This window comes from Biomphalaria glabrata, chromosome 2 (genome assembly GCF_947242115.1).
Source record: "Biomphalaria glabrata chromosome 2, xgBioGlab47.1, whole genome shotgun sequence".
In the NCBI taxonomy this organism is placed as follows: Eukaryota; Metazoa; Mollusca; class Gastropoda; family Planorbidae; genus Biomphalaria; species Biomphalaria glabrata.
Genome location: NC_074712.1, coordinates 43,635,028 through 43,660,672, shown reverse-complemented (window position 1 = coordinate 43,660,672; position 25,645 = coordinate 43,635,028). Strand labels below are relative to the sequence as shown.

At 36.5% G+C, this 25,645-nt stretch overlaps 2 protein-coding genes across 2 annotated transcripts in view; both read left to right on the top strand.

Annotated features, from left to right (window-relative positions):
* Nucleotides 1-3,340: 3,340 nt before the first annotated feature.
* On the top strand, nucleotides 3,341-11,965 carry LOC106078457 (tumor necrosis factor alpha-induced protein 3-like). The gene is made up of 3 exons (XM_013239317.2): nucleotides 3,341-3,696; nucleotides 4,141-4,322; nucleotides 5,781-11,965. The coding sequence occupies exons 1-3, from the start codon at nucleotides 3,414-3,416 to the stop codon at nucleotides 7,563-7,565; spliced, it is 2,250 nt and encodes a 749-aa protein (XP_013094771.2). The 5' UTR covers nucleotides 3,341-3,413; the 3' UTR covers nucleotides 7,566-11,965.
* Nucleotides 11,966-23,065: 11,100 nt separating this feature from the next.
* The window catches only part of LOC106071000 (QRFP-like peptide receptor), a 41,772-nt gene continuing 39,192 nt past the window's right edge, over nucleotides 23,066-25,645 (top strand). The window contains exon 1 of the mRNA XM_056020731.1: nucleotides 23,066-23,483. Coding sequence (XP_055876706.1) covers nucleotides 23,469-23,483 — 15 coding nt within the window. The 5' untranslated portion in view covers nucleotides 23,066-23,468. The remainder of the gene's footprint in view (nucleotides 23,484-25,645) is intronic.

Below are 25,645 nucleotides of genomic sequence, written 5' to 3'. Positions count from 1 at the left end.
TTGTTGTGCTTACAACGCTTATATTAACTCACTCTGTCTGGTAAAAAGTTTGTACACCTTATTTATGCGACACCCAATCTCGGATCAAGCCGAACTTCTGCCCGAGGAAGCATTTTCCATGAGTTCGAATTCTTACTTACTTAGACTTAGGTCCTCCCGAGCCGTTCGGCGCATTGGGCGGCAAGCTGTCTCCATAGAGATCTGTCATTGGCAATGTCTTAAGCCTCCTCCCACCTGGTGTCCACTGTTCTGATGTCCTCCATAAAGGTGTGGTGCCAAGTAATACGAGGACGTCCCTGTTTGCGCTTTCCTCGTATTGGCTTCCATGTCATCGCAACTCTTGGTATACGTAGTTCATTTTGTTGGAGAACTTGTCCCGCAAACCTCATGCGACGCTCTGTCACAACCTCACTAAGGGGTCGACTCCCAGTTCGGCATAGGATTTCCTTGTTTGAGGAACAAACGAGTTCGAATTCAGTTGGTTCCAAATAAGTGATATGATCATAGCGTATTGAAAAAGCTAAACGCATGAAATAGCCCTCAACAAAAACAATTGGTAAAAATATTAATCGCACAGATTTATGTTAATGGCCTAGATCTATTACAAATTTTATTTCATGACTGATCGAAGCTAATTGATTCAATTACACTTCATATAAGCTTTTTTTTTTTAAGTTTAAAAAAAAATAATTTCTTGTTTTATAAACGTACTTTTTCGCTCAGATTGACCCAAGCTAGACAGTGGCGTAGCTAGGGTGGGGGGAGGAGGGGGAGAATTTGAAGATTCCCCCGGGCCCCCACTTGAGGGGGACCCCCCAAATGAGTGTCGAAATTTGTTTTTAAATTAATTAAATTTTACGCCACTGTCATGTAATCTTGCTTTTCACGTTGTTTTATAAGTTATTGGCCCTGTTGCATGCCTTCAACACAGATCCGTGCGGGGATACTCTCAATTTCAAGGATTAACGCTGACTAGTGCGTGTTACTCTCGGGAAGTAACTTAGTATATAGGGTAGTTTATTTCATCATCCTTATCATTTTGAGCGGTTCTCAACCTTTTTATGGTCGGCGACCCCCTAATACGATTCTCCACTAGGCGGCGACCCCCAACCATAAAATTTGTTTCGGCCTTAGGCCTAAAAAGGCCCTAACTGTGATTTTGCTAACGTTATAAAATCATGATCAAATTTTAAATTTATTGCAAACAAGCCAAAGTCATTGCGAATGTTGAGATTGTTTCTGTTTCACCAGTTCATGAATTCTAGGGACAGACTTTGCAAGATCACAATGAATGTCATCTTCAGCATCAGTCTATCAATCAAGTCTATTTCTGAATTGATAGCTAGCAAACTGGAGAAACATGTTTCGCAAAGAAATGTTGGAAATGGAAGAAGAAGGCGCAAAACAATCCCAGGTAGAACGGAAGCTGTCAGCAAGCACGTGATTCAGAATTGAATAAATAACATTGAAAATAAAAAAACAAATTCAGCTGCATCGTTATTGGTGTAATGCTGGTGGCAATGTATTCTTTGCTAATACATAATTATGAATCCTATAGTGAGTTTCGATGACTTTTAGAGACTCATTCAGAACCAGACGTTGAAATCAAAACGACATCCAAGCATTCTCGAAGCACCATCTGTGCAGACACCACATTTTTTTCCCAAGAAAACTTATACTTTATTAAATATAAAACGTGCTAGTTGTTTCAAGAGGTTTGTAAAATAGAAACTCGTCTTTAAAATCACGTAAACCAGTCATTGTGATCAAGTTGCAACGTCTGTGAATTCATCAAGCTGGATGCTAAATATTGGAAGCGGAGAAGATATCATTTCCTGAATTACCTGATTGATAATTTCAGCAGAACTATTCTCAATGGGAAAAGTGTCATTAGATAAAAAAAAAATCGCACTAAATTTAGTGACGAATTCGACTCCATTTATAACTTGAACAATGTCTTTGACCACTGGCAATTTTTAACTCCTCGACAATGGTGTGAGATTTGATAGATGTGTCACTTCTGAGAGCCACCAAATAAGAAGTGATAACAGCTGCTGTTGATGATGAGTTTAGATTTGTTGACTCCGTCAAAACTACCGGATGTTCTTATCGCCAAAACTTAGACGTCTCTGTTTGCTCTGACTTTATAAAACCAGACCGCAAAAAAATCGTCTTTATATTTTCTTTTCTAACATTCTTGTGTTCAAGATCAATGTTCATAGGATGTTTCGTAATGGATATATTATCTTCAATAACATGGACTAGAAAATAATTAGGCTACGTAGCAATAGTTTCAATTAATAGTTTTAAGAATAGCTAAAATCTTAATCATTGAAATAATGTTTGATTCCGCAATGGAGTTAAGCAAAGCATTTGAAACAAAGTCGCCTAACTATCAATGGAAAACTGTCTCCCTTCAAGCAATGATGCAACACTCACAAATGGTGCCCTCTGTATCGTCTGGTGATAAGTTTGTGTTTTTAACTATGTCTCCCCCCCCCCCCCCAATTTATATTTCAGTTAAATGACACTTCACAATCGTTTAATGAGTTGATATGTGTGATGCTAATCTGAGTTATATCCCTTTACATACTACATTAGATTGTAATTCTATACCGTCTATGGTACAAATGTATTTGTTACAACACGTTAGAAATGACCCCCCCCCCCCCAAAAAAAAAAAAATTCAATTTAAAATAAACGAAAAACCAAAATTTCCGATGGTCTTAGGCGACCCCTGGCAAATGGTCATTCAACCCCCAAAGCGGTCGCGACCCACAGCCTGAGAACCCCTGTGCCCTAACTGATCTCAACATCAGCTTCTTTTCCCTTTATAGAGAGAAATACTAAAACCATTTGTTCACTTCAACTTTACTTTTGTTAATTTTAACAGAGAAATGCTTAATGTATTCAATGAACATTAGCTTATAGTCATCCTTCATGTGGTTTCGAAACGCCAAATATTCTGCTATGCTAGAAACAATGGGATTCTAAGCTTTATGTAGGCCTAAAGGCCCTAAAAGATGTCCATCTTCTGTACCCGATCATAGCAAAGACTTTCCTATACTATATCATTTTTTTGTCTAGCCTAATGTCTATTTTCACAGGCTTATGTCGCCTATATGTTCTTCAGACATCTGATATTTCTTTACGTTTTTATGCTTCCAAGACATATGATCTCTCTCCCTCTCTCGCTGTCTCTGTCTGTCTGTCTCTGCAAGCTGGAAAACACATTTCTTTTTAGAAACTCGCTTATGCTGATTGGAACAAAACCAAAATTTGATAAGGGGAAAAAATATTTCTATTTTAAGATCTAAGAAAAATAGAATTCGGGAATTTCCATTTTTACACTTTGTCTATTTAAGAAATATTGTCTCTTCATTTTACTTGTTACTTAAATTTATAGGTCGATAATGGAGCTAACACCTTTTACAGACATTGATAAGTTAAAAAGAGAAATTCAACAAAGTCTTAGTCAGAATATAGACTATCGTACTGATCACAAACCTATAACTTTTAAACATGACATCAGTTTTTATGACTGCCAGTTACCGAACACGACCAAAATTACCAGGAAACTTAAAAAGAGTTTTTCACAACTAGTCATTGATGAAGCTATGACAGAGGACTTGGAAAACATACAAGCTATCAACTGGACAAAAACAGAATTTCTTTTACAAGCTATTTCTGTCCCAAGTGAGTTTGAATTATTATAGTTATTGTTATTACATACGGGACTAATTCTATGCATATAATGATATATAGATCTAAAAAAAGGCACTGGCCTACACAGCATTAATTTTTAAGGCATATTCTGTACTTAGCATAGTCTATACATGCTTATAAAATATTGCAATATTTAATAATTTTAATAGGAATTTTAGTTAAAGTTTCAAACTATATATAGCTTCATTGGTCATTTAATACACTTTAATTTAATGCTAAATTTAAAGCTAAATAATTATAAAGATTGAGGAGTTAGGAGTTATAGTGCACTTAATCTATAGATCTATTATTAAAAGGCCCTAAGTCAGGCTAAGTATTATATTACAATAGCAGTAGAAAATTATATTAAACTTAGTGAAATTTGATAATAATATTAAAGTTTATTACTCTTAATTTTGTTTTTGTTTACATCAGGAGACGGCAATTGCTTGCTACATTCTATATCTTTGTATATTTGGAGCATTAAGGATGACGCTAATATATTGAGAGAACTTCTACACATAGCAATTGTGAATGACATTGAATGTCGGTTTAAAAAAAGATGGTCGCGGCAGCATGTGGATGAGCTTAGTTTACTTGTCAAGAGTACTGATCAGGTAACCAACAGATCGTATCTTATCCGCCTGTCAAAATACAGAGACTATTATTAGGAATAATCTTCTACATTGAAACGTTCAGTTATTCTGGGAAAACGGAAAAATCCATTGGTTTATTTATAAGTTTGTTTTTTTTTTGCGTGAAAATCCAGAGAATTCTGACTTCCGTAAATTAGGCCCACAAAAGGCAGAATGTAAACAGCCTCTTAAAAATAATCTTATTTTTTTTTAAATCTATAGTCTATAGCTTCTGTATAGTTTATAGACTCTAGATCTAGCAAGATTTCAATCTATTTTAGCTAGATCATGATGTAATCTAGATCTAGGATCTAGCCTCTAGGTATAGACTATATATATATAGTGGATTATAAAAAACGGGTTAAAGTTAAAGTAAAGATAGGCCTACATTTAACATTATCACTATGATTATCATTTCATAATTCATATCATTATGATTATCATTATGATAATAATAAAAGCCTATACTCAGTATACTCATTGACATTGCTATAATAGTGCCTATAGAGTAGTTTATGCTATTCGGACACCTATAGGCCAAAATTTCAAAGTTTTACTTTGACAGCGCATTATTTGACAATGGTTCGACATAGAAAAGAAAATGAAGTATCAAAATCTTCTGAATAAGGATGACTACTTATATTTGTACCCCTAACCTATATTTGTTATTATATTTAAGGTCAAAGAGGCCATGTGTTTTCATTTAATTCAAACAAATTTGACCCACATTATTTGATTCCGAAAACACCATAATTTATTTCAGACAGTCTCTATATTTAGGCATCAATAAACTCAGATTTTAATTCTATATTAACATTAACTAAATTTTAAGATCCCCAGGCATAGCCCCTCACATGAAATCATTAAGTGTTTTCAAATTATGCATAAATACGAACAAAAAAAAAATATGAACACACTTATTCTACCAAAATTAGGTCACTGGATAGTGACTTCTATACAGACTTTTACACTTATTTTATGTTTACATGATTAGATGTGTGTTGAATATTTGTGGTTTTTTGTTTATTAATTTAATAAATTTCTAATACAGATGATCTTTTGTAGTGTAGTATAGTACAGGTTAGGATAGCCCTTGCCTAAAAAATTGAAATTGAAAACCCCAGCCTTCACTGGGATTCATACCAAGGATCCTAAGTTTGGAAGGCAATTGCTTTATCACTCAGCCACCATCATGTTTTGACTTAACTATACCCACTATTGCTTCTCTTTCAAGCCTTATGAGTATATAATGTTGAAATATGATTTCAATAGTTGTTTCTTTTTTAAATTTTTCTTATCATGACTCTTGTCTTTTAGGAGGGCAATAAAATACAAATAAATATTAATATAATTCATTAATTATAATGTTATATATATATATATATATATATATATAACCATTGACAAAATTATATTAATTTGTTCTTCTTCTATCTTCAGCTAATTGACAAAGAGTGGGAAGATATTGCAAACCATGTAACGAATGTCCTTTCCAAAAATCTGAGTGCTGCTGTCCCTCATCATTCATTAGAGGCTGTACACATATACATTTTAGCAAACATTTTGAGGCGGCCAATCATCGTAATAACCAGCAGTTTTGCTTGTTCATACAGTGGACAGCAGCTGCAAAGTAACAACTTAAGTGGACTCTATTTACCTTTAGAGTGGCAGCCACAAGAATGCTGTAAAACTCCTGTTCTACTTGGTTACCACTTGAACCATTTCGCTCCTTTACTGTCAGAAGCTTCAACAGAGAATATAAAAGATTTGTTATTTCCTCTTGTTGATAAAGATTTATGTTTTCTTCCCATCCGATTTCTTCTCAAAGAAGAAGATTGCAAAGCATGGGATCTAATACAAGGCTACCTAGCAATTAAAGAATTGGAGGTAAACATTGCAGGATCTAATGTAGCTAAAATTCCTTGGGTTCAGATAAAAGTTAACCCACCAGCTGTCAATACTTTTGAGAAAATATTTAACATGTGTGAGCAGGAACATGATAGCATAAATGCAAGGAGTAAACTATCTGCTGGTGCTAACACCCCAGCAGCAGCCAGAAATGCTGTTCCTCCAGCTGCTTTGATGGGTCCTTCTGCTCCTCTTATGTCTGGGCTTGAGAATCACCAGCCTCTCTCAATGCTGAATGAACGATGCAAAAATAACTGTGGGTATAGGTGTGCTGTAGGAACTTTCCCATTTTGCCATCAGTGCTTTCAAATTGAGCAAGAAAAAATGCATCAAATGGCAACAGCTCCATCCTTAGATATTAGCATTTCAGGAGAAGGAACTTCAAGCCAGTCCAACTCTTTTGAAGTGATTTCATGTCCACTTGAAGATAAAAACTCACCATACACTGAAATAACTTGGCAGGAAGGTGAAAATATTTACATCCTTAAAACACCAGATACACTCGAAAGTACTCCTTTATATGTTGACCCAAAACCCATCAGTGCATTGGAGCGACTAGTATCTAAAGTTCTAAGTGTTAATCCCACAAAAGACCAAGGTAATTTTTCTAAACAATCACTCCTAACTGGCAGTAATGTAAGAGATTTACAGAGAGAAAAAGAAAAAACATTTCAAAAAGAAAGAAATCCTGAACATCAGTATATTAATAAAATTTCACCTCAGTCTAGTCCTGCATTTAAATCTCAGTATTCTCGAGGCAAACCTTGCATAATGAAAGGTTGTCCTAACTTTGGTGACCCAGCAGAACAAAATATGTGTAGTTCTTGTTATCGTAACCAACTCTGCATGAGGGAAAATGATAAACTCTTGCAAACTGCAATGAGAGAAACAGCCCCACAGATTTCAGTAAAAAGTTTAAACAACACATCCTTTCTTCATGGTTCTGGAAGCAGCCTTTCCTACCCATCAAAACTTCACATGCAAGAGTCAACATCAGCCTTCTCTGAAACTGCACCATCATCTCTCTATAGTCACTTCCCTTCTTCCTTTTATAACGAGGCTGAACAAACTCATGCAAATGAGTTAGTCACTAGTGTCACCAGCATGAGACCTAGATTGGTCTATTCTGACCCACATCAAGAAAAAATTGAAACTTTTGAGAGGACATTGCGCCCAATGAAGACAGAGCCCAAATGCCAGAGGTCAGAGTGCTCCAACTATGGAAATGCAAGCAAACAAGGCTATTGTAACGCATGTTTTGATAGATTCAAGAAAGAAATTCTTGCTGCCAGCTATGGAGATGATGTACCAGACTGAGATTCTTGGTCTCACTTGAAAGTATGATATAATTCATGAATAGTATCATGGACTTAGACCTGGAGATTCTTGGTCTCACTTGAAAGTATGATATAATTCATGAAAAGTATCATGGACTTAGATCTGGCCTCGTTTACTTTGACAGCTTTCATTTTTGTGTAAATGTGTCTAAAGTCCTGGTCTTTCATTGATACATCAGATGTCAACTTGTCCTCTAGTTCACAGAATCATTAAGTGTGACCAGACAAACTACTTAGTTTCAGCATTGATTTGTATTTCATTCTTGGTATACCCAGTTTGTTCTTTTACTCTCAACACCCACCTCCCTTTTTTTTTTTAACACTGCCTATAATTTCTAAATAATTGATGTACTGTGAATATTGTAAATACCTTTTCACTTTCTTAAGCCACAAGTAACATTATGAAAATTAGTGCAATACAGTTTTCATTGAAACATTTCTGTTGTTGTATATTTCTCTCTGAAATGCCATTCATCTCAACAAAACAATGGCTAGCTCCAGACGTGTCATCTTGATGATGCTGGGTTTAAACCCAGCTCATTTCCATCCTGTAATAAATAATCTTCACGTTTGTAGAATTGCATGAAAAACTTACAACTCAAGTAGAAAAATATTCAAAAAGTTGTAAATGAACGTTTTCATTCATATTAATAGTATATTAATCAGAAAAGTATTTAGGTCATCCTGATATTTTTTGCTACGTAGAACTGTATGCTATATTTTCTTTATTATATATTAAGTTATCTTTCAGAAGTGACAGAAACACTTTTTTTTACTAAGCTTTTATCAACTTGCTCTGTCTGTCTGTCTGTACCAAAGTTGGAACACATTATTTTTTCCACACCCATTTTCAAATCAAGTTGAAACGTTACTTAATTATTTATTGTACGTAATAAAACATGAATCAATAAAAAAAATTAACAAAGTAGTCAATTAATTTACTAATAATTAATCATTTTGTTTGATACCAACAAGGGAAATTAATCCTTCAGATGTGGCTAAATATTTGTGGGTTTGTCCCCTTAGATAATTGTACATGCTATTACTCTCACACCCATTCTCAGATCAAGTTAAACTTTACACTTTTGTTTATTGTACCTAACAACACATGGAACATTAGGTAATATATACAAATTAATCTCTTCATTATTGGTAATTAATTAATTTCGTTATATATTGATTTTATTAAATACATCTTATTGTATTGATAGATATGGTTATAAATTTACAGTTGCATGCATGCACTCGGTTTAATTTTGAGTCATTATAAATTAATTACATAATGGATTGATGCATTTTCACTTAATATAAGCGAGGTTTAAAGTATGTTTTATATTTAACGTGTGGATCGATGTTTGAAAACGAGAATGTTCCACTAGCATAGAGTACCGTAATTAGATTTGGAGAAGCCAAATATTATATTTCCATTGTATCTCAGAGACAGGTTTGCATTAGAATCTGTTTACGTTTCTCTGCTTGATAATAATGTCGTGTCTTTGGAAATATCATGGTCACAATTAAACATACAGTTGATCGTTTGACCCATGACACGAATACAAGAGGACATCTGATAGGATTCTTGTTTTCTTTCATCCTTTTTTTCCCTTCTTTCTAAAGTGTACAAAGTATTTAGAAAAATAAGAATATAAAAAAAATCTGGCCATCATTCAGCTCCCTTGCTAGTGACTCCACGAGTTATCGATGTTTGAAAACTTGAGAAGAAATATGGTGGGCTGTCAAGTAGCCGCACTAGGCTTGCTTTCCCTGGGGCTGATAGATTCAACAGAGACACTACGGGATATCTTTGCGGTCTAGATCCGAAGTGTGCATGATAGTTTAATTAGGTATAACTAGCGTAGCCATTTGCGGAGGTCGTCTGCTTTTCATGAATATTTGATAGTCCACAAAATGTTGAATCCTAGAACACTAGCTATTGAAATATTGGACAATAATTTGACATGATTATAGGCCTACAGATCTACACAGCACAAGTTCAGTTGCGGAATTTCATATTGATAGTTACGGTAATGAAAACGTGTGAGTTGATAGTAGGAACGGAACAAATGAAAAACATTGTCAAACTCCCAACAGACAGTCTAAATAAATTACTGAATAAATTAATCGTAAGGCGTGGTTAATCATAGACTGGAGATCACAGAAGGTCAAAGCATTTCAATTTTATAAACTATTGATAGATCAACCGAAGTCCGAACCATCATAAATGTTCAGGCATCGCTTCCCTTCATTTGATTGGCCAAGATCATATTAGAAATAGCAAAATTTTGTCATAGTGGTCCGCTGTTTGCTCTTTAAAAAAAAAATATTAGGATTATTTTAACCTAAAAACGTTGCTTCAACCAATCATTGATAACTAAAGACACAAACACACACTCACTTCTGCACATACTTGCTGTGGTCTCGTTATCATATGGCTAATTCAACATCCGCTGAAGGTTTGTCAATTGATCAGTCAATGGCTTTCTGGCCATGATTGTCATCTGTCACTGTATACCTTTGTGTACACACACATTTTATTTTTGTGAGATTTTTATAGATGTAGATTTGGAATCGACATTGGCGACTTGTGTATTGAGTCTCATATGGCATTGAAAACTTTAAATAGCAGCGCATGCTTCAAGCGATGATATCGGTCTGATTCAGCTTTGGAATTAAAATAGAATATGATCAGAGATCATAGCTAGGTCTAGTAAGAAATAAGTAAATAAATCTTAGTGGCTGAAGACAATCTAGATGTAGAAACAAAACAAAAATTTCAACTACCACAGTTCCTTGAGAAATGTATATGTTAAATGGCAGTTCTATAACTGAGTAGGCCTACATTACAAAAATTCTCATCAGAGATTTAACTATTGGTTTAATTGTCAGTTTTTTAATGTCACTTGAAGAAACAAAGTGTCTTCTTAGTGTCAATAATTTAAGAAACACTAGCAGTAGTTCCAACATATCTGACTCAGCAGTAGTTCCAATATCTCTGACTCAGCAGTAGTTCCAATATCTCTGACTCAGCAGTAGTTCCAATATCTCTGACTCAGCAGTAGTTCCAATATCTCTGACTTAGCAGTAGTTCCAATATCTCTGACTCAGCAGTAGTTCCAATATCTCTGACTCAGCAGTAGTTCCAACATCTCTGACTCAGCAGTAGTTCCAACATCTCTGACTCAGCAGTAGTTCCAATATCTCTGACTCAGCAGTAGTTCCAATATCTCTGACTCAGCAGTAGTTCCAACATCTCTGACTCAGCAGTATTTCCAACATCTCTGACTCAGCAGTAGCTCCAACATCTCTGACTCAGCAGTAGTTCCAACATCTCTGACTCAGCAGTAGTTCCAACATCTCTGACTCAGCAGTAGTTCCAACATCTTTGACTCAGCAGTAGTTCCAACATCTTTGACTCAGCAGTAGTTCCAACATCTCTGACTCAGCAGTAGTTCCAACATATCTGACTCAGCAGTAGTTCCAACATCTTTGTGGTCACTAGCGGTCAGTTCCAAGATGGAAACGTGTGAATGTGCGGCTGGCTGAGTGGCATAAGCCGCTTCGCTACCCATCAAAGGTGCTCCAGTTCGAATCCCCGAATCGAGCTGAGTTGTATTATTTTAAAAGCAATACGGAAATTTTTTTCCCAGATACTCCTTCTCCCAACACACAGTTCCACAAAAGAGATAAGACCATAGCGCACTGAGCATAGCATGTAAGATATGCTATTCCAAAAAGTAATTCCCTAAGTAACTCATCGTAATACTTTGAACATCTCTATTGAAAATGTTAAAAAACTGTCACTTAGAATAATTAGAAAACAAACATGATTCATGCACAGCTTGTATTGAATTGAACTATTTATTTTGTTTAAAGTGTAAGGGAAAGAATACAAAAAAAAACAAGAACATCAGCAGCAACAACAAAATAACAACTGTAGTGTTTAATTAATTAATGTGATTGTATACTGTGATACAAATTGGAAATTTTAGACTGTGATAGACTAATAAACGTAGCCAAGCGCTATATGGTTCTAAAGTAATTGAGCATTGAACATGTCAAAGATTATTATTAAAAACTTTGGTTCTGCTTGGTCATGTGATATCAGTACTTCTATTTTGAACGTGACACGCCACGATCTCAATAAATACAAAATAGAATATATGATGTGTATAGTGAAGTTATATACATAGAATTATGAATTGTATATTATCTTGTATTCAATCGTGACCATTCATTATTGTAACACGCTATTGGTCTCCATTGCCCACAGGTTGTGACGTTGCAAGTCAGTGTCCAGACCTTCTCGATTAGTTTTAATGCTTAGCTAAATCATTTGACTAAATGTACTTGTATTTATAATAAACTTATCTCTATACCTTACCAATAGTTCTACTGTTTCTCGTTGTATGATATGATGTAACGTAACGGCTAAGAAGGGAAGGGGGTATAAAAATTTATTACAAGAGGGAGAGGAGGTCTGAAAATGTGTATATATAAAGCATGGGCGTAGCCAGGATTTTTTTTCTGGGGGGGTTTTGGGGGGATTTCCCCCACCGCGCCGAAAACAATTATATATATATACATATGTGAGTGTGTGTGCGTACATAATTAATCTTTATTACATTCTGACCCTTTCGGAAGACGTTTATTATGCCCTAGAATAGATTCTTCCTGGAATTAGTGGAAAACTTGTAGACTCCCCGTCCTTTGCTAGCAAGGGGTCTGGGGGAGCTCGCCGCCGAGCAGTATTTCTGGTATTGAAAGCCAACAAAATGCATATTCTGAGGTATCTACAGTGCATTATCTTGCTATTAAAAAGTTTTATTTCACAAACCTAATGTGCTATTCTTGCTGACTTAGACCCTCCCGCGCCGTTCGTCGCATTTTCCGGCAAGCTGTTTCCGCAACTCTTATTTGCGTAATTTATTTTGTCGGAGAACATGTCCCGCAAAACCTCATGCGACGCTCTGTCACAACCTTACTAAGGGTTCGACTCACAGTTCGGCATATGATTTCTTTGATTTAGACCTGATCTCTATAACTGACTCCTAAAATCTGTCTTAGCCATCTTTGTTGAGCCACATTTAGTGTTTTTCAATTTTGGCAGAAGACTATTCACACTTTATTAATGGAACCCAAGCCACTGGTAGAAATTTGTAACCTTTCTTGACTACGCTCTTGGAATTACATGCCTGTATTTCGCTTTAGTATTTATATCGAAAAGGAAAGTTTTTTCGTCAAAATCATCTGTTGAGGGGTTTTAAACTAAAAAATCTCTGGAGTTTTTTTTTGTTTTTTTTTTAATTCAAAACCCCATTTAGCTACGATCATAGAATTTGGTGACTGTAGTTTGATTTAAAATAATATTGAAGAGAGAGGTTTTCAACTCTAAACGCTTTGTAGGGGAATTTTAAACTCAAAACCATCTGGAGGGGTTTTAAACTTTAAAGAAAAAGCCATCTGGAGGAGGGGATTTAAACTCAAAACCCCCCTCATAGCATTTTGAGTGCGTAATTTGCTTTTTTTTTAATATTGAAGAGGTAGTTTTCAGCTTCAAACCCCTCTGGCAGGGGTTTTTTTTAACTCAAAACCCCTTTGGCTACGCTCATAGATTTTATAGTGTGTAATTTGCTTTTTTTTAAATTTTGAATAGGTACTTTTTAGCTTCAAACCCCAACTGGAGGGGGGGGGGGTTTAGCTCAAAACCCCTTTGGCTACGCTTATAGAATTTTGAGTGTGTAATTTGCTTTTTTTTTATATTGAAGAGGGGGTTCATCGTAAATTTTGGAGGGTGTTTTAAAATCAAAATCTTCATTAACTGTGCTGATGGAATTTGGGGATTGTTGTTTGCATTTTTTTGTTTTGTTTTATAGAAGAGGGGGATTTAACTGCGAAACCTCTGGTAGGGGGTTTAAAACTCAAAACCCCCTGTAGGGGGTTTTAAACTCAAAGCCCCTGGTAGGAAGTTTTAAATTCAAAACCCCCTGATAGAGGGATTTGTATCTCAAAACCCCCTGGTAGGGGGTTTTAAACTCAAAACCCCCTGGTAGAGGCTGTGATGTGGTAAGTGATGATTTAGTATTAAAATCTCACCTAAAATAAACAAAATGAATAAAAAATCAATCACTTAATTCCGTTCCCCCCACCCCCCCCTGGGGGGGATTTCATTTCGGGGGGGGGGGGGGGTTGAACCCCCCCCACCCCCCCGGCTACGCCCATGACATAAAGTATTGTCAGATGAAGCGGATCCTTTTTCAGATAAAGAGACTTATAACTAGAGATGGGAATCGAACCCAACTTTTAAAGTTCGGGTTCGGTTCGGTCAGATTTAAGTTCGAGTTCGGTTCGGTTCGATGACGAGTATAGTTCGGGTTCGGTTCGGTCAGGTCTAAAGTTCGGGTTCGGCTCGGTTCAATGATATGAAATTATGTAATAGCAAAATTAAGTTATAAGGTTTAATGCAATTTATAAGTTAAAACACTTTTATTTGAATTTTTACATAAAACAAATACTTTGCAATATATAATAGGCCTATGGGCAATACTTTTTCCAAAATAATGTTGCCTACATACATTTTAAGCTTTGTAAAAATTTCTTAATGGAGATAGAAATGAAGATGCGGCAGGTTTTCGCTCAAGTCGGCAAGTGGTTTAATTCAGGGCGTGACTCGGCGCTAAGCGAATTTTTTAAAAAGGCTAATATCGATGTGCTTTCTTTCAAAAAGCACTATTCATCATAATAAAAAAAAGTCGAGGGCCATATTAAATCTAATAATAAAGAGGCAGACATGGCCAATACAATTATGCAAGGGACATTCTAGGTAGGCCTACATATTGCGCACCTACCTCTATAATGGGCGTGATCTTTTTAAACAAATATTCTTCGTGTAAAGACGTCTCTATCGAGAATTTTTTTTTCACACATAAGTCGTCACTATAATAAATTGCAATATACGGAAGAAATTCGACTATTCTGAGACAAAAAAATGCAGAAGAATCACACTAGCGGAGATGTTTTAAAATGTTTTCTTCAAAATGTTTTGTCCCATATTGTGCATACGCGCCTCGCAAAAGCAGTCTTCAGTTGACAGGGTCTTATTAGAAGATACAATGACATCTCCTACTTAATATATTTTAATTTTTAAACATGTAATTATACTAATATTCAGATAAGTTACACTAAAAATAAAACTTTTTTTTCTATGCCCCCTCTCCTTGTTAGCTGGCCGTTGGTTTGTCGCTTACAAACAGCTAGTACAATTCAACCAATATAAGCGTTTTATATTTTTACCGGTAAGGATAGTATAGATGGACTTCTTATGGTCCGACAGTTACGCTGGGCAGGGCACGTGACCCGTATGGGAGCTAAAAGGTGGTCAACGTAACAGAGGCGCCCCACGGAAACGCTTCATAGACCAGCTTAGGCGTCAACTTTGCTTACCTGACATAGAAGAGAGCACCTAGTTGCATGCGGCCTTAGAACGAGTCAGTTGGAGTTCACTCCCGAAGGCCGCGGGATACACATTTGAGACCAAAAGAAAATCCGCTGCCGAGGACAAACACAGACGCGAACATTGGTTATGCTTGCCCTGGATGTGGCAAAATATGTAGGTCACAGCTGGGCCTGCGCAGCCATGGGAAAAAACTGCATTCCTCACTAATCTTCGGACTCGAAGACAAGCCTTATAATATTATATAAACTTAATAAATTTTGAAATAAAGTTCTTATGTGAACAACTCAATATAGCCTAACTGTCATTACAATATTCACATATTTAAATTGTGATAGAGATGTAAAGTTAATGAAATATATTTAAACAAAATCTAGGTCACCACAAAACAACGTCTTTACTCTTTCATGTCTCAAGATTGTCTGCCGTTTCACATTTGCATTACGCTAATTTCATCATCGTCAATGCATAAACACCAATCAATCGCTTAACCTCTTCTTACCGCCACCAGAAAACACACACACACACACACTCTATGACACCCCTTTTTGTGAGGAAGTTGCGTCTCCACATCCCCCAATTCAAGGTACTCGCCATCCCCACCTACAGGGGAGAACCCAAAGCTTGAGAAACGCTGCATTAAAAATACGGATGATCAATAATGCAAAACGGAATAATAGTAAAAATATTCAGGGGAATTTTTCATCATTTTGGGGACCGGGGAGGGGCTGGACCTCTTTGGGGACCCCTGCATTTTACGTAATATTGAGTATTTATTGTAAAAAACACTCATTTGGGGCCCCCCTCAAGTGGGGGCTCGGAGGGAATTTTACATTTCTCCCCCTCCTCCCCCACCCTTGCTACGCCACTGATAATATTCCAATATGGAATACTTCACAATTTAGTAAAAATAAATCACTTAATAGAAGATAATTAAAATTTATTTTAAACTAGAACACAAATGAACTTATTTATATCTACACTCTCTAATCTAATCTCTAAACTATTCTACTCTCAGCTAACAGCCATCTCAAATAAAAGTGACAATATTATAATGTTTACTTTCTACTTACTAGGAACTAGAGTCTAGATCTAGATCTAATTAGAGGGCGCCTATTCGACTCAAATCAATATTGCAAACAGCCCGCGAAAATTCAAGGCTAGGAGAGAGTCGGCACATACGGAAAAACCCATGAGAATCACAGCGCGCCGCTTTTTTTTCTTTTTAAAGTTTTCAAAATACCCCCGCACCCCACCGACTTCCCAAGTTTTCAAAGTATAATGGAATCATTAGAATTAAAAAAAAATATGTAAGTAATTTTTTTTATTTTTTTAAACCTAAAATATAAAAAAGGGATGAACAAATTGCAAAATTAGTTCGGTTAAGAAAAGGAGGGTTCGTTCGGTTCGGTTCGTACCAAGCAGTTTCAAAGTTTGGGTTCGGTTCGGTCATAAGTGAGGTTCGAGTTCGGTTCGTTCGGTTCGGGTTCGGTTCGTTTCCCATCTCTACTTATAACTACTTCGTATCCACACTTTACTCTAGGTTTTTTTTTTACCGTCCTGGAAGACTAATCTTACTGTCAAGTCATTGCTTAATACATTTTAAATGATCAGTTTTGGTATTGTAATTTTGTAAAAAAAAAAACTAACGTTATCTTGCAAATTAGCATAAAAATGAAATCATGGATCAGAAGCTTGAAGCGGTTCGCGCATAAACAAAGCCACAACTTCAGGTAGAAATGAATTGTCAATAACACGGGACTACTCAAAGCCAGAACTTCTGGTAAAAATTACTTGTCAATAGCTTGGCTCTACTTAAAGCCACAACTTCAGGTAGAAATGACTTGTCGATAACTTGGGACTACTCAAAGCCACAACTTCTAGTAGAAATGACTTGTCAATAACTATAGGGACTTCAACGAGAAACTGTTGACCACTACACTATAAGACACTATGTCTCGAATAATCTCACATACATTCTAGTTATCGGCGATGCTATTAGTCTCGTTATAACATACTTAAGAGTTTAAATATTGTTACACTGCCATTAGTGGAGCTGTGTAATGACCCCTCAATTACGTGACACACGCAGATTCGAACATTTGAAGAATCCAAATGTAGAAGTGCCTTGAATGCTTTCAAACTGAAAACAATAAAACAAATCCTGTAGCCATGAACAAACAATAAAACAAATCTTGTAGCCATGAACAAACAATAAAACAAATCCTGTAGCCATGAACAAACAATAAAACAAATCTTGTAGCCATGAACAAACAATAAAACAAATCTTGTAGCCATGAACAAACTATAAAACAAATCCTGTAGCCTTGAACAAACAATAAAACAAATCTTGTAGCCATGAACAAACTATAAAACAAATCCTGTAGCCTTGAACAAACAATAAAACAAATCCTGTAGCCATGAACAAACAATAAAACAAATCCTGTAGCCTTGAACAAACAATAAAACAAATCTTGTAGCCATGAACAAACAATAAAACAAATCTTGTAGCCATGAACAAACAATAAAACAAATCTTGTAGCCATGAACAAACAATAAAACAAATCTTGTAGCCATGAACAAACAATAAAACAAATCTTGTAGCCATGAACAAACAATAAAACAAATCCTGTAGCCATGAACAAACAATAAAACAAATCTTGTAGCCATGAACAAACAATAAAACAAATCTTGTAGCCATGAACAAACTATAAAACAAATCCTGTAGCCTTGAACAAACAATAAAACAAATCTTGTAGCCATGAACAAACTATAAAACAAATCCTGTAGCCTTGAACAAACAATAAAACAAATCCTGTAGCCATGAACAAACAATAAAACAAATCCTGTAGCCTTGAACAAACAATAAAACAAATCTTGTAGCCATGAACAAACAATAAAACAAATCTTGTAGCCATGAACAAACAATAAAACAAATCCTGTAGCCTTGAACAAACAATAAAATAAAAATCAATTGTACAAATAGAATAATGACTTGACAGACACATAGTACTACATTGAATAGAAAAAGCACAGTCTGTATACTGATGATTACTAAATATCCATTAACACTGAACAATGTCAGAGCAATGACTCCAATAGCTAATTCTCAATCCTTTATACAATTTGGTACCGAGAGTTTTCTAGAGTGTTGACGTCACTGTTTATCTTTTCTTCAAGCTTCTTAAACTTCTATCTTGACCTTCGAACTTTCCTAAAGATCTCTAAATTACATTTGTCTAATATTTCTCAAACTTTGTTATAGATGATTTAGTCAGGCTGTAAACAAACTGTTTCCATTTCCATACTAATAATAACCATGACGGTTTCTGCCCACGCTTGCGAACTGAGGCGTGACTAGTACGCTCTTTTTCCTTTGGCTTACCCCCTGGTCTCAATCAGAGACCATAACTAGTGCAACCAACTCCCCACACACAAATTACGCGAGAAATGGAAATTTGTAAACAAAAAGTGAAAACTTTTACAAATGTAAACTTATATAGAACAAAAAAGAATAGTTTAAATGCAAATAATTTGAAATGTCCAGTACGGTAACACCATACAGTTGTACTTTTTGACCTACAAGTTTTCTGACCTACCAGAACTGAGACATCTATTAGACAGAGGAAGAATTGGTATCTCTATAATTGACGAGGTGTGCCTGGCCAACATAGCTTACATTAAATGACTTCATGTGTCCATCTGTGTAAAAGACAATGGAAATTATGGAACTTAATTTTCAGTATTTATTTATTTGAACATAGGTTAGAAAATAATTAAGAAGCAAATATAAGTAGAACTGAAGTCACAGACACATACAGGCTACAGACAAACTGTTAGATCGACCACTTGTACGCATTTTAATATAACAGATAGGTTTGAAACATGTCTATGTGCCACTTGCTTGTATATCATCTTTAATTAGTTTAATTATCTTTAAATTTTGAATCTGCATATCAATTTCTTTTTTTTTTCATTATTATTAATATTTTAGCAAGAATTTGAGATTTTTCCCCCAGAAGATTGCTGGACATTGGCGAACCATTTCTTATCTAGCTGGTCAAGTACTCTCCATAACTCCCTTCACTCCTCAAGTGATGGCTTAATTCACATCATTGTCCCATGTGATGGTAGTCACAGATTGTTAAAAAAAAAACACCACCAGTATGAATGAGCTTTTTTTTTAAATCGGGAATCCCCGTTTCTCTGAAATTTACAGCTTTCTCCCCTTCCTCTTTTGTTTCCCACCACGCATAAATTAAGGAGAAGATGTTGCGCTATTGAAAATGTTGGGCATTCGAGTGTCTCATTGTTACCTCGGTGTAGCTTGGGCATTCGAGTGTCTCATTGCTACCTCGGTGTAGCTTGGGAATCATAATCTGGTTTGATAGCACGTGATTATTGCATGGCCTTCAGAAACAAACGTCGGGTTGAGTTTTATTTTAATGCCGTGTCCAATTTGTTGATTAGCTTGGATGGACCGACATCTGGTTGGCCTGATACCGAAGAGCCCTGAAACAACTTTTTTAGAATAAGAATTTGTCTTTGAATACTTTGTTTTCCTAGCAACAGACCAACAACAAAATAAATGTGTCGATTTCGTTCTTTTAAAAGTAGGAAATAAATCAATAAGACATCGACTTCCAGCTACCTTCGGGTCAATCATTTGTAACATAGTGTGCCACCACTTCTGTTTGACAAAATGTCATTCATATCCGTCAAGATTTGTCGGAGCAAACTCGGACTTTTAAATGTAGGAGCCATGGGCTAATTGATACTGTAGGCCTATTTCTCCTATAGATTTATGTCCCTAAACATAGCTAGTCAAGCAATATATATTTTTTAAACATTTAACGTCAGTCTCTCCTATTATAGATCCCATTAGATACAAGGGAGGCTTCCGATAAGGGCCGAGAGCTACACAGGCAGACGAGTAGACCAGACCTATAGGACGCATAGTGGGAGCTCTGCCGTGCGGAGCAGGACGTCATAGTCCAGTTCCGAGTCGGACACTGTCCAATAGGCGTGTACTTTGGACGGTGGAGGGAGAACTACGACACACGTAGCCGCCACTGCATAGAGGACGACGAGACAATACAGCACATTTTTTATGAACGCCGAGCTCTGCATGAGGGACGTTTGGGACAAGGAATTGAGAGAGAGAGTACTGGTCCATGTGTGGCAAGAGGTCTGTCCTTGTACGGGGATAAGGCGACCTTACAACTCACTGCCCGCTTCCTCTTCCGTGCTGTAAGGGAGTAATCTCAGCATGGTTCGTTACTAATGGGGTTTCTGATTCGGTACAAGGGACAGAAACTGTAAATGAAAAACGTTTTAATCTTTTAGAGCACAATAAGAGCACAATATTTTCTGAAAAACAATTCCCAGGCTTCATATGGATTCAAACGCTCCTATAGATCCATTCAGGAATATGTCTAATAAATTACAAGACTCATTAAATGCTATAATTTTAACAATTCTTTATAGTTGCCAGAATTTGTTGCAGGCATTCGGACCACACTGCGCAGTGTACGTAACAATTGTTTTAGACTTAGATTATTTTTTTTTTACGATAAACTAAACATTATCAAGGACGCCAAAGTAAACTTGAATGTTGCAAGCTATGTACCAAAACAAACAACAGAGAAGAAAAACAAAAAACTTCTATTTAGTATCAATTTGTTTTTATCAGTCATTCGATTAAGTTTTCAATAGATCTAGAGTTCTAGACTAACATTAGATCTTTGCAATTAGAAATATTTGTACTAATTGTTTTTGTTTAGCGCAATTTCATGCTATTAACTTTCTCAATGCGGTATGGTCCTATCACTTTCTCAATGCGCTGTGGTCCTATCACTTTCTCAATGCGCTGTGGTCCTATCACTTTCTCAATGCGCTATGGTCCTATCACTTTCTCAATGCATCACTTTCTCAATGCGCTGTGGTCCTATCACTTTCTCAATGCGCCCTGATCCTATCACTTTCTCAATGCGCCCTGATCCTATCACTTTCTCAATGCGCTGTGGTCCTATCACTTTCTCAATGCGCTGTGGTCCTATCACTTTCTCAATGCGCTGTGGTCCTATCACTTTCTCAATGCGCTGTGGTCCTATCACTTTCTCAATGCGCTATGGTCCTATCACTTTCTCAATGCGCTGTGGTCCTATCACTTTCTCAATGCGCCCTGATCCTATCACTTTCTCATTGCGCTGTGGTCCTATCACTTTCTCAATGCGCTGTGGTCCTATCACTTTCTCAATGCGCTGTGGTCCTATCACTTTCTCAATGCGCTATGGTCCTATCACTTTCTCAATGCGCTGTGGTCCTATCATTTTCTCAATGCGCTGTGGTCCTATCACTTGTCTCAATGCGCTATGGTCCTATCACTTTCTCAATGCGCTATGATCCTATCACTTTCTCAATGTGCTGTGGTCCTATCACTTTCTCAATGCGCTGTGGTCCTATCACTTTCTCAATGCGCCCTGATCCTATCACTTTCTCAATGCGCTGTGATCCTATCACTTTCTCAATGCGCTATGATCCTATCACTTTCTCAATGCGCTGTGATCCTATCACTTTCTCAATGCGCTGTGGTCCTATCACTTTCTCAATGCGCTGTGGTCCTATCACTTTCTCAATGCGCTGTGGTCCTATCACTTTCTCAATGCGCTGTGGTCCTATCACTTTCTCAATGCGCTGTGGTCCTATCACTTTCTCAATGCGCTGTGGACCTATCACTTCTCTGGAAAAGGAAATGAAAGGGGGGGGGGGGGGAGTAAGAAGGGCGTGTATTTTTTGTTTACTCATGGCTTAAGCCTCCTCAAGGAGACTTTTTCAACAACTCAGTTGTCAATTACGATTTCTTTCCCTTTTTCGGTATCAGACAAAATGATTAATTGCCAATAGTAATTTAACTCTTTGGTTAAATTGTTTTAATTGATTTTTGTGCTGTCAGGTAAACGAAATGATTGTTAAAAATTTCAACTTAATTTGAGATAAGGTGGGAGAAATGACATGTACAAACCTTTTACCAGATAGACAGAGTGATGGAATATAAACTTTGTTAATATAAACTTTGATTAAAAAAAAACACCAAAGTTTTTGTTTAAAGACAACTCCTTCTTTGCGAAGCTGATGACTTTTTGCAGGGGCGATAACTTTGCTCCTAATAAGTGAATGATAGATAAGCAAAAGTGCAAATGTTTTGGAAAACAGCCCTTACCCACCCCTGTACTCGAAAAATCAACCCCTGTATAAATCTACTCAGAGTATATGAAGTTCTAGTTTGGTGCTATAGACCCAAACAGGGTAACAATAAAAGACAGTAGTCTAGACTAGAATACTGGGTCTAGTTTGAGATATATTATAGAAGATTGAAAGATTTTACTTTGGTGATATAGATCCAAGCATGGTAACAAGAAGGTTACAAAGACAGTTTGTGTGGAAAAACACACTCAAAATCGGTCCCCGAAGTGGTCCACCAAGGCGTGTTTAAAGGCAGGTTTCAATATTTTTAGAAAGAATATCAGAATGAAATTCTATCAAAGGCAAATGACAGATAAGAAAGGAGAAAGAATGTTGACAGATCATGCGTGGAGCCCCAACGGTCCAGCAGACCAAGGGATAGGTGAAAGTGAATGTAAAAAAAAAGTATAAAATATCTTTATTTATCATTGTATTAAAAGTATATTAAAAGGAAATGTAATATTTGATACCGGTATACACAGATTTGAAACGTATGCATCAGTTATCAGTGACAGATACATTTTTTTTTTAAAAAAGGTACACTTAAGAAGACAATCTGTGTGCAACACTGCCAAGTAACAACACTCATAATGTAAAGGTCGTCAAGGTCAATAACAAGGAAGAATACATCAATATTAGGATTTCTAGAACAACACAATTGTCAACAACTACCAAGCGGCTATAAATACGTGATCACGTGATTTCAAGAGAACTAAAACGTCTAAAATGAAGATTTAAAAACGGAAATTCGGAACGAGGCAGAGCTTTGTGTTGAATCCCTGCCCAGGGTCTATATTTAGTTGTCGTCTGGTCGTCTTTGTAAAAGTTGATCTTGGTTGATGCTATGTAGGCATGCGATGTTCGAGTATATCATGGGTCAGCACTGGCTTGAACTGGAGAGCCTCTCTACTTTCCCAGAATACTTTGTACGTGATATTCGTCACTGCTCTCACGTATTTGTGTGAGGAAAGGAAGACTAGACTGGACAATAAATGCTCTGCTATTAAAGAGGTAGAAGAGTTGACACATAGATTATCATAGAACTGGACTTGGTGTTTGTCTCCAGACTGAATGATTCAGAGCAACACTCTTAAATATTAACACCTTTTGTAACAGTCAATGGCAGGGCAAGTCTTAGCATGAGAAATGATTAGGATTACTTAAACATGATCTCGTCAAAGTTAAAAAATGCATATACGTATGGTAAGTAACACAGACATAAAGTGGAAACATAAATCTTTGCTTTTTGTTTCTTTGGCTTCCGTCGATAGCATAGAATAAGGAAAATCCAAATTAAATACTTAAAAAAAAAAAGAAAAAAAAGTTATACAAAGTGTTTTTGTATCAATTAGTTTGTAATTGATCTAGTAATCTAGACAACAGCAATAAATCTGTGCGATAAGAAATATTTTTACCAATTGTTTTCGTTTCGCGCTATTTCATGCTGTTAGCTTGCTCAATGTGCTGTGACCCTATCACTTGTCTCAATGTGCTGTGACCCTATCACTTGTCTCAATGCGCTGTGACCCTATCACTTGTCTCAATGTGCTGTGACCCTATCACTTGTCTCAATGTGCTGTGACCCTATCACTTGTCTCAATGTGCTGTGACCCTATCACTTGTCTCAATGTGCTGTGACCCTATCACTTGTCTCAATGCGCTGTGACCCTATCACTTGTCTCAATGTGCTGTGACCCTATCACTTGTCTCAATGTGCTGTGACCCTATCACTTGTCTCAATGCGCTGTGACCCTATCACTTGTCTCAATGTGCTGTGACCCTATCACTTGTCTCAATGTGCTGTGACCCTATCACTTGTCTCAATGCGCTGTGACCCTATCACTTGTCTCAATGTGCTGTGACCCTATCACTTGTCTCAATGCGCTGTGACCCTATCACTTGTCTCAATGCGCTGTGACCCTATCACTTGTCTCAATGTGCTGTGATCCTATCACTTGTCTCAATGCGCTGTGACCCTATCACTTGTCTCAATGTGCTGTGATCCTATCACTTGCCTCAGTGCGCTGTGAACCTATCACTTCCCTTATGCGCTGTGATCCTATCACTTGCCTCAGTGTGCTGTGAACCTATCACTTGCCTCAATTCGCTGTGATCCTATCACAACACAAAAAAAAAAGGAATATCTGCGTGAATTTTTACCGTATTCGTTTTTTTTTAAAAAGCGAATAAAATCGAACTCATGGCTCAAGCCTCCTCAAGCTGACACACTGACCACTATGCTAGTGAAGTGCTTATGAATACAAGATTGTATAGGCCTACTTATCCATTGTTTGCTACAATCTTACTTTAAAGGGGCGACCAATGAAATGTACTAACTCAGCTTATACCACCACTTCAATCAAGTACAATATATTTCCCTTGTTCGAGATAGTAAACAAACTAATTAATTACAAATAGTTATTTACTTCATTGGTTAATTTAAAAAAATGATTCTTGTTGACAGGTAAAAGAAATATTTTTGCAAAGTTTCAGCTTGGTCCGAGATTAGGTGAGGGAGAAATAACGTGTACACACACACACACACACCTTTTACTAGATAGACAAACAGACAGACAGACAGAGTTGATCTAAGCTTTGTAAAAAAGAATCTCTCAATAATTATAATCTATCTAGCTACTGTATTATGCATGTCATTTTCACGGTTTAATAAAAATGAAGTTATATTATATATATTTGTGACGAAACAGTTTGGTCCATTTTTTAACTGATTTTTGTTTTTGTTTGACACATTATTTTCTGAAATATGCTTCTGTCCTATTATTAACTGGGTTAGACTGGTTCTAGTCTACATGTAATTCATAATTATGAACCAGTATTAAATTTTTATAATGCTACTATTATTGGTTTTCCGAATGCTTCTAGTCAAGGTAAAAGACTGAGAGGAATAAAGAAAGGCGGTTAACAAATCATGTGTGGTGCCCCGACGGTAAACATATTAAGGGACAGGTGAAGTCACCGTAACGGTGAATGATTGAAATTACTTGTTTTAGTTTTTAAGTCCAACTACTAGTGCGAAAGGGTCGTTTGGAAAAAAAAAAAGAAATCAAGACATCAATACAGGATGTTTATTGACAATGTTGAGTCTTCAGTTTCAGTTCTTTTCTAGTTGCTGATTCAATAGTCCATTCACCAATGTTGAATCTTAAATTGAACCAAATGTAATATACTTAATGTGTCTCTGGAGTCCCTGTGTTATCTTGATGAGGTCTTCGATTTCTGTGGGAATCTTTGTGTGTTGATGTCCATTGACTGACCAGGAGTGGACTTGAGGAGATGTCTTCAGCAACCATTAGCCGTAGTATCAAGTTTCCGTGTGATGTCGATAGATTCTCATTTTTTTTAGA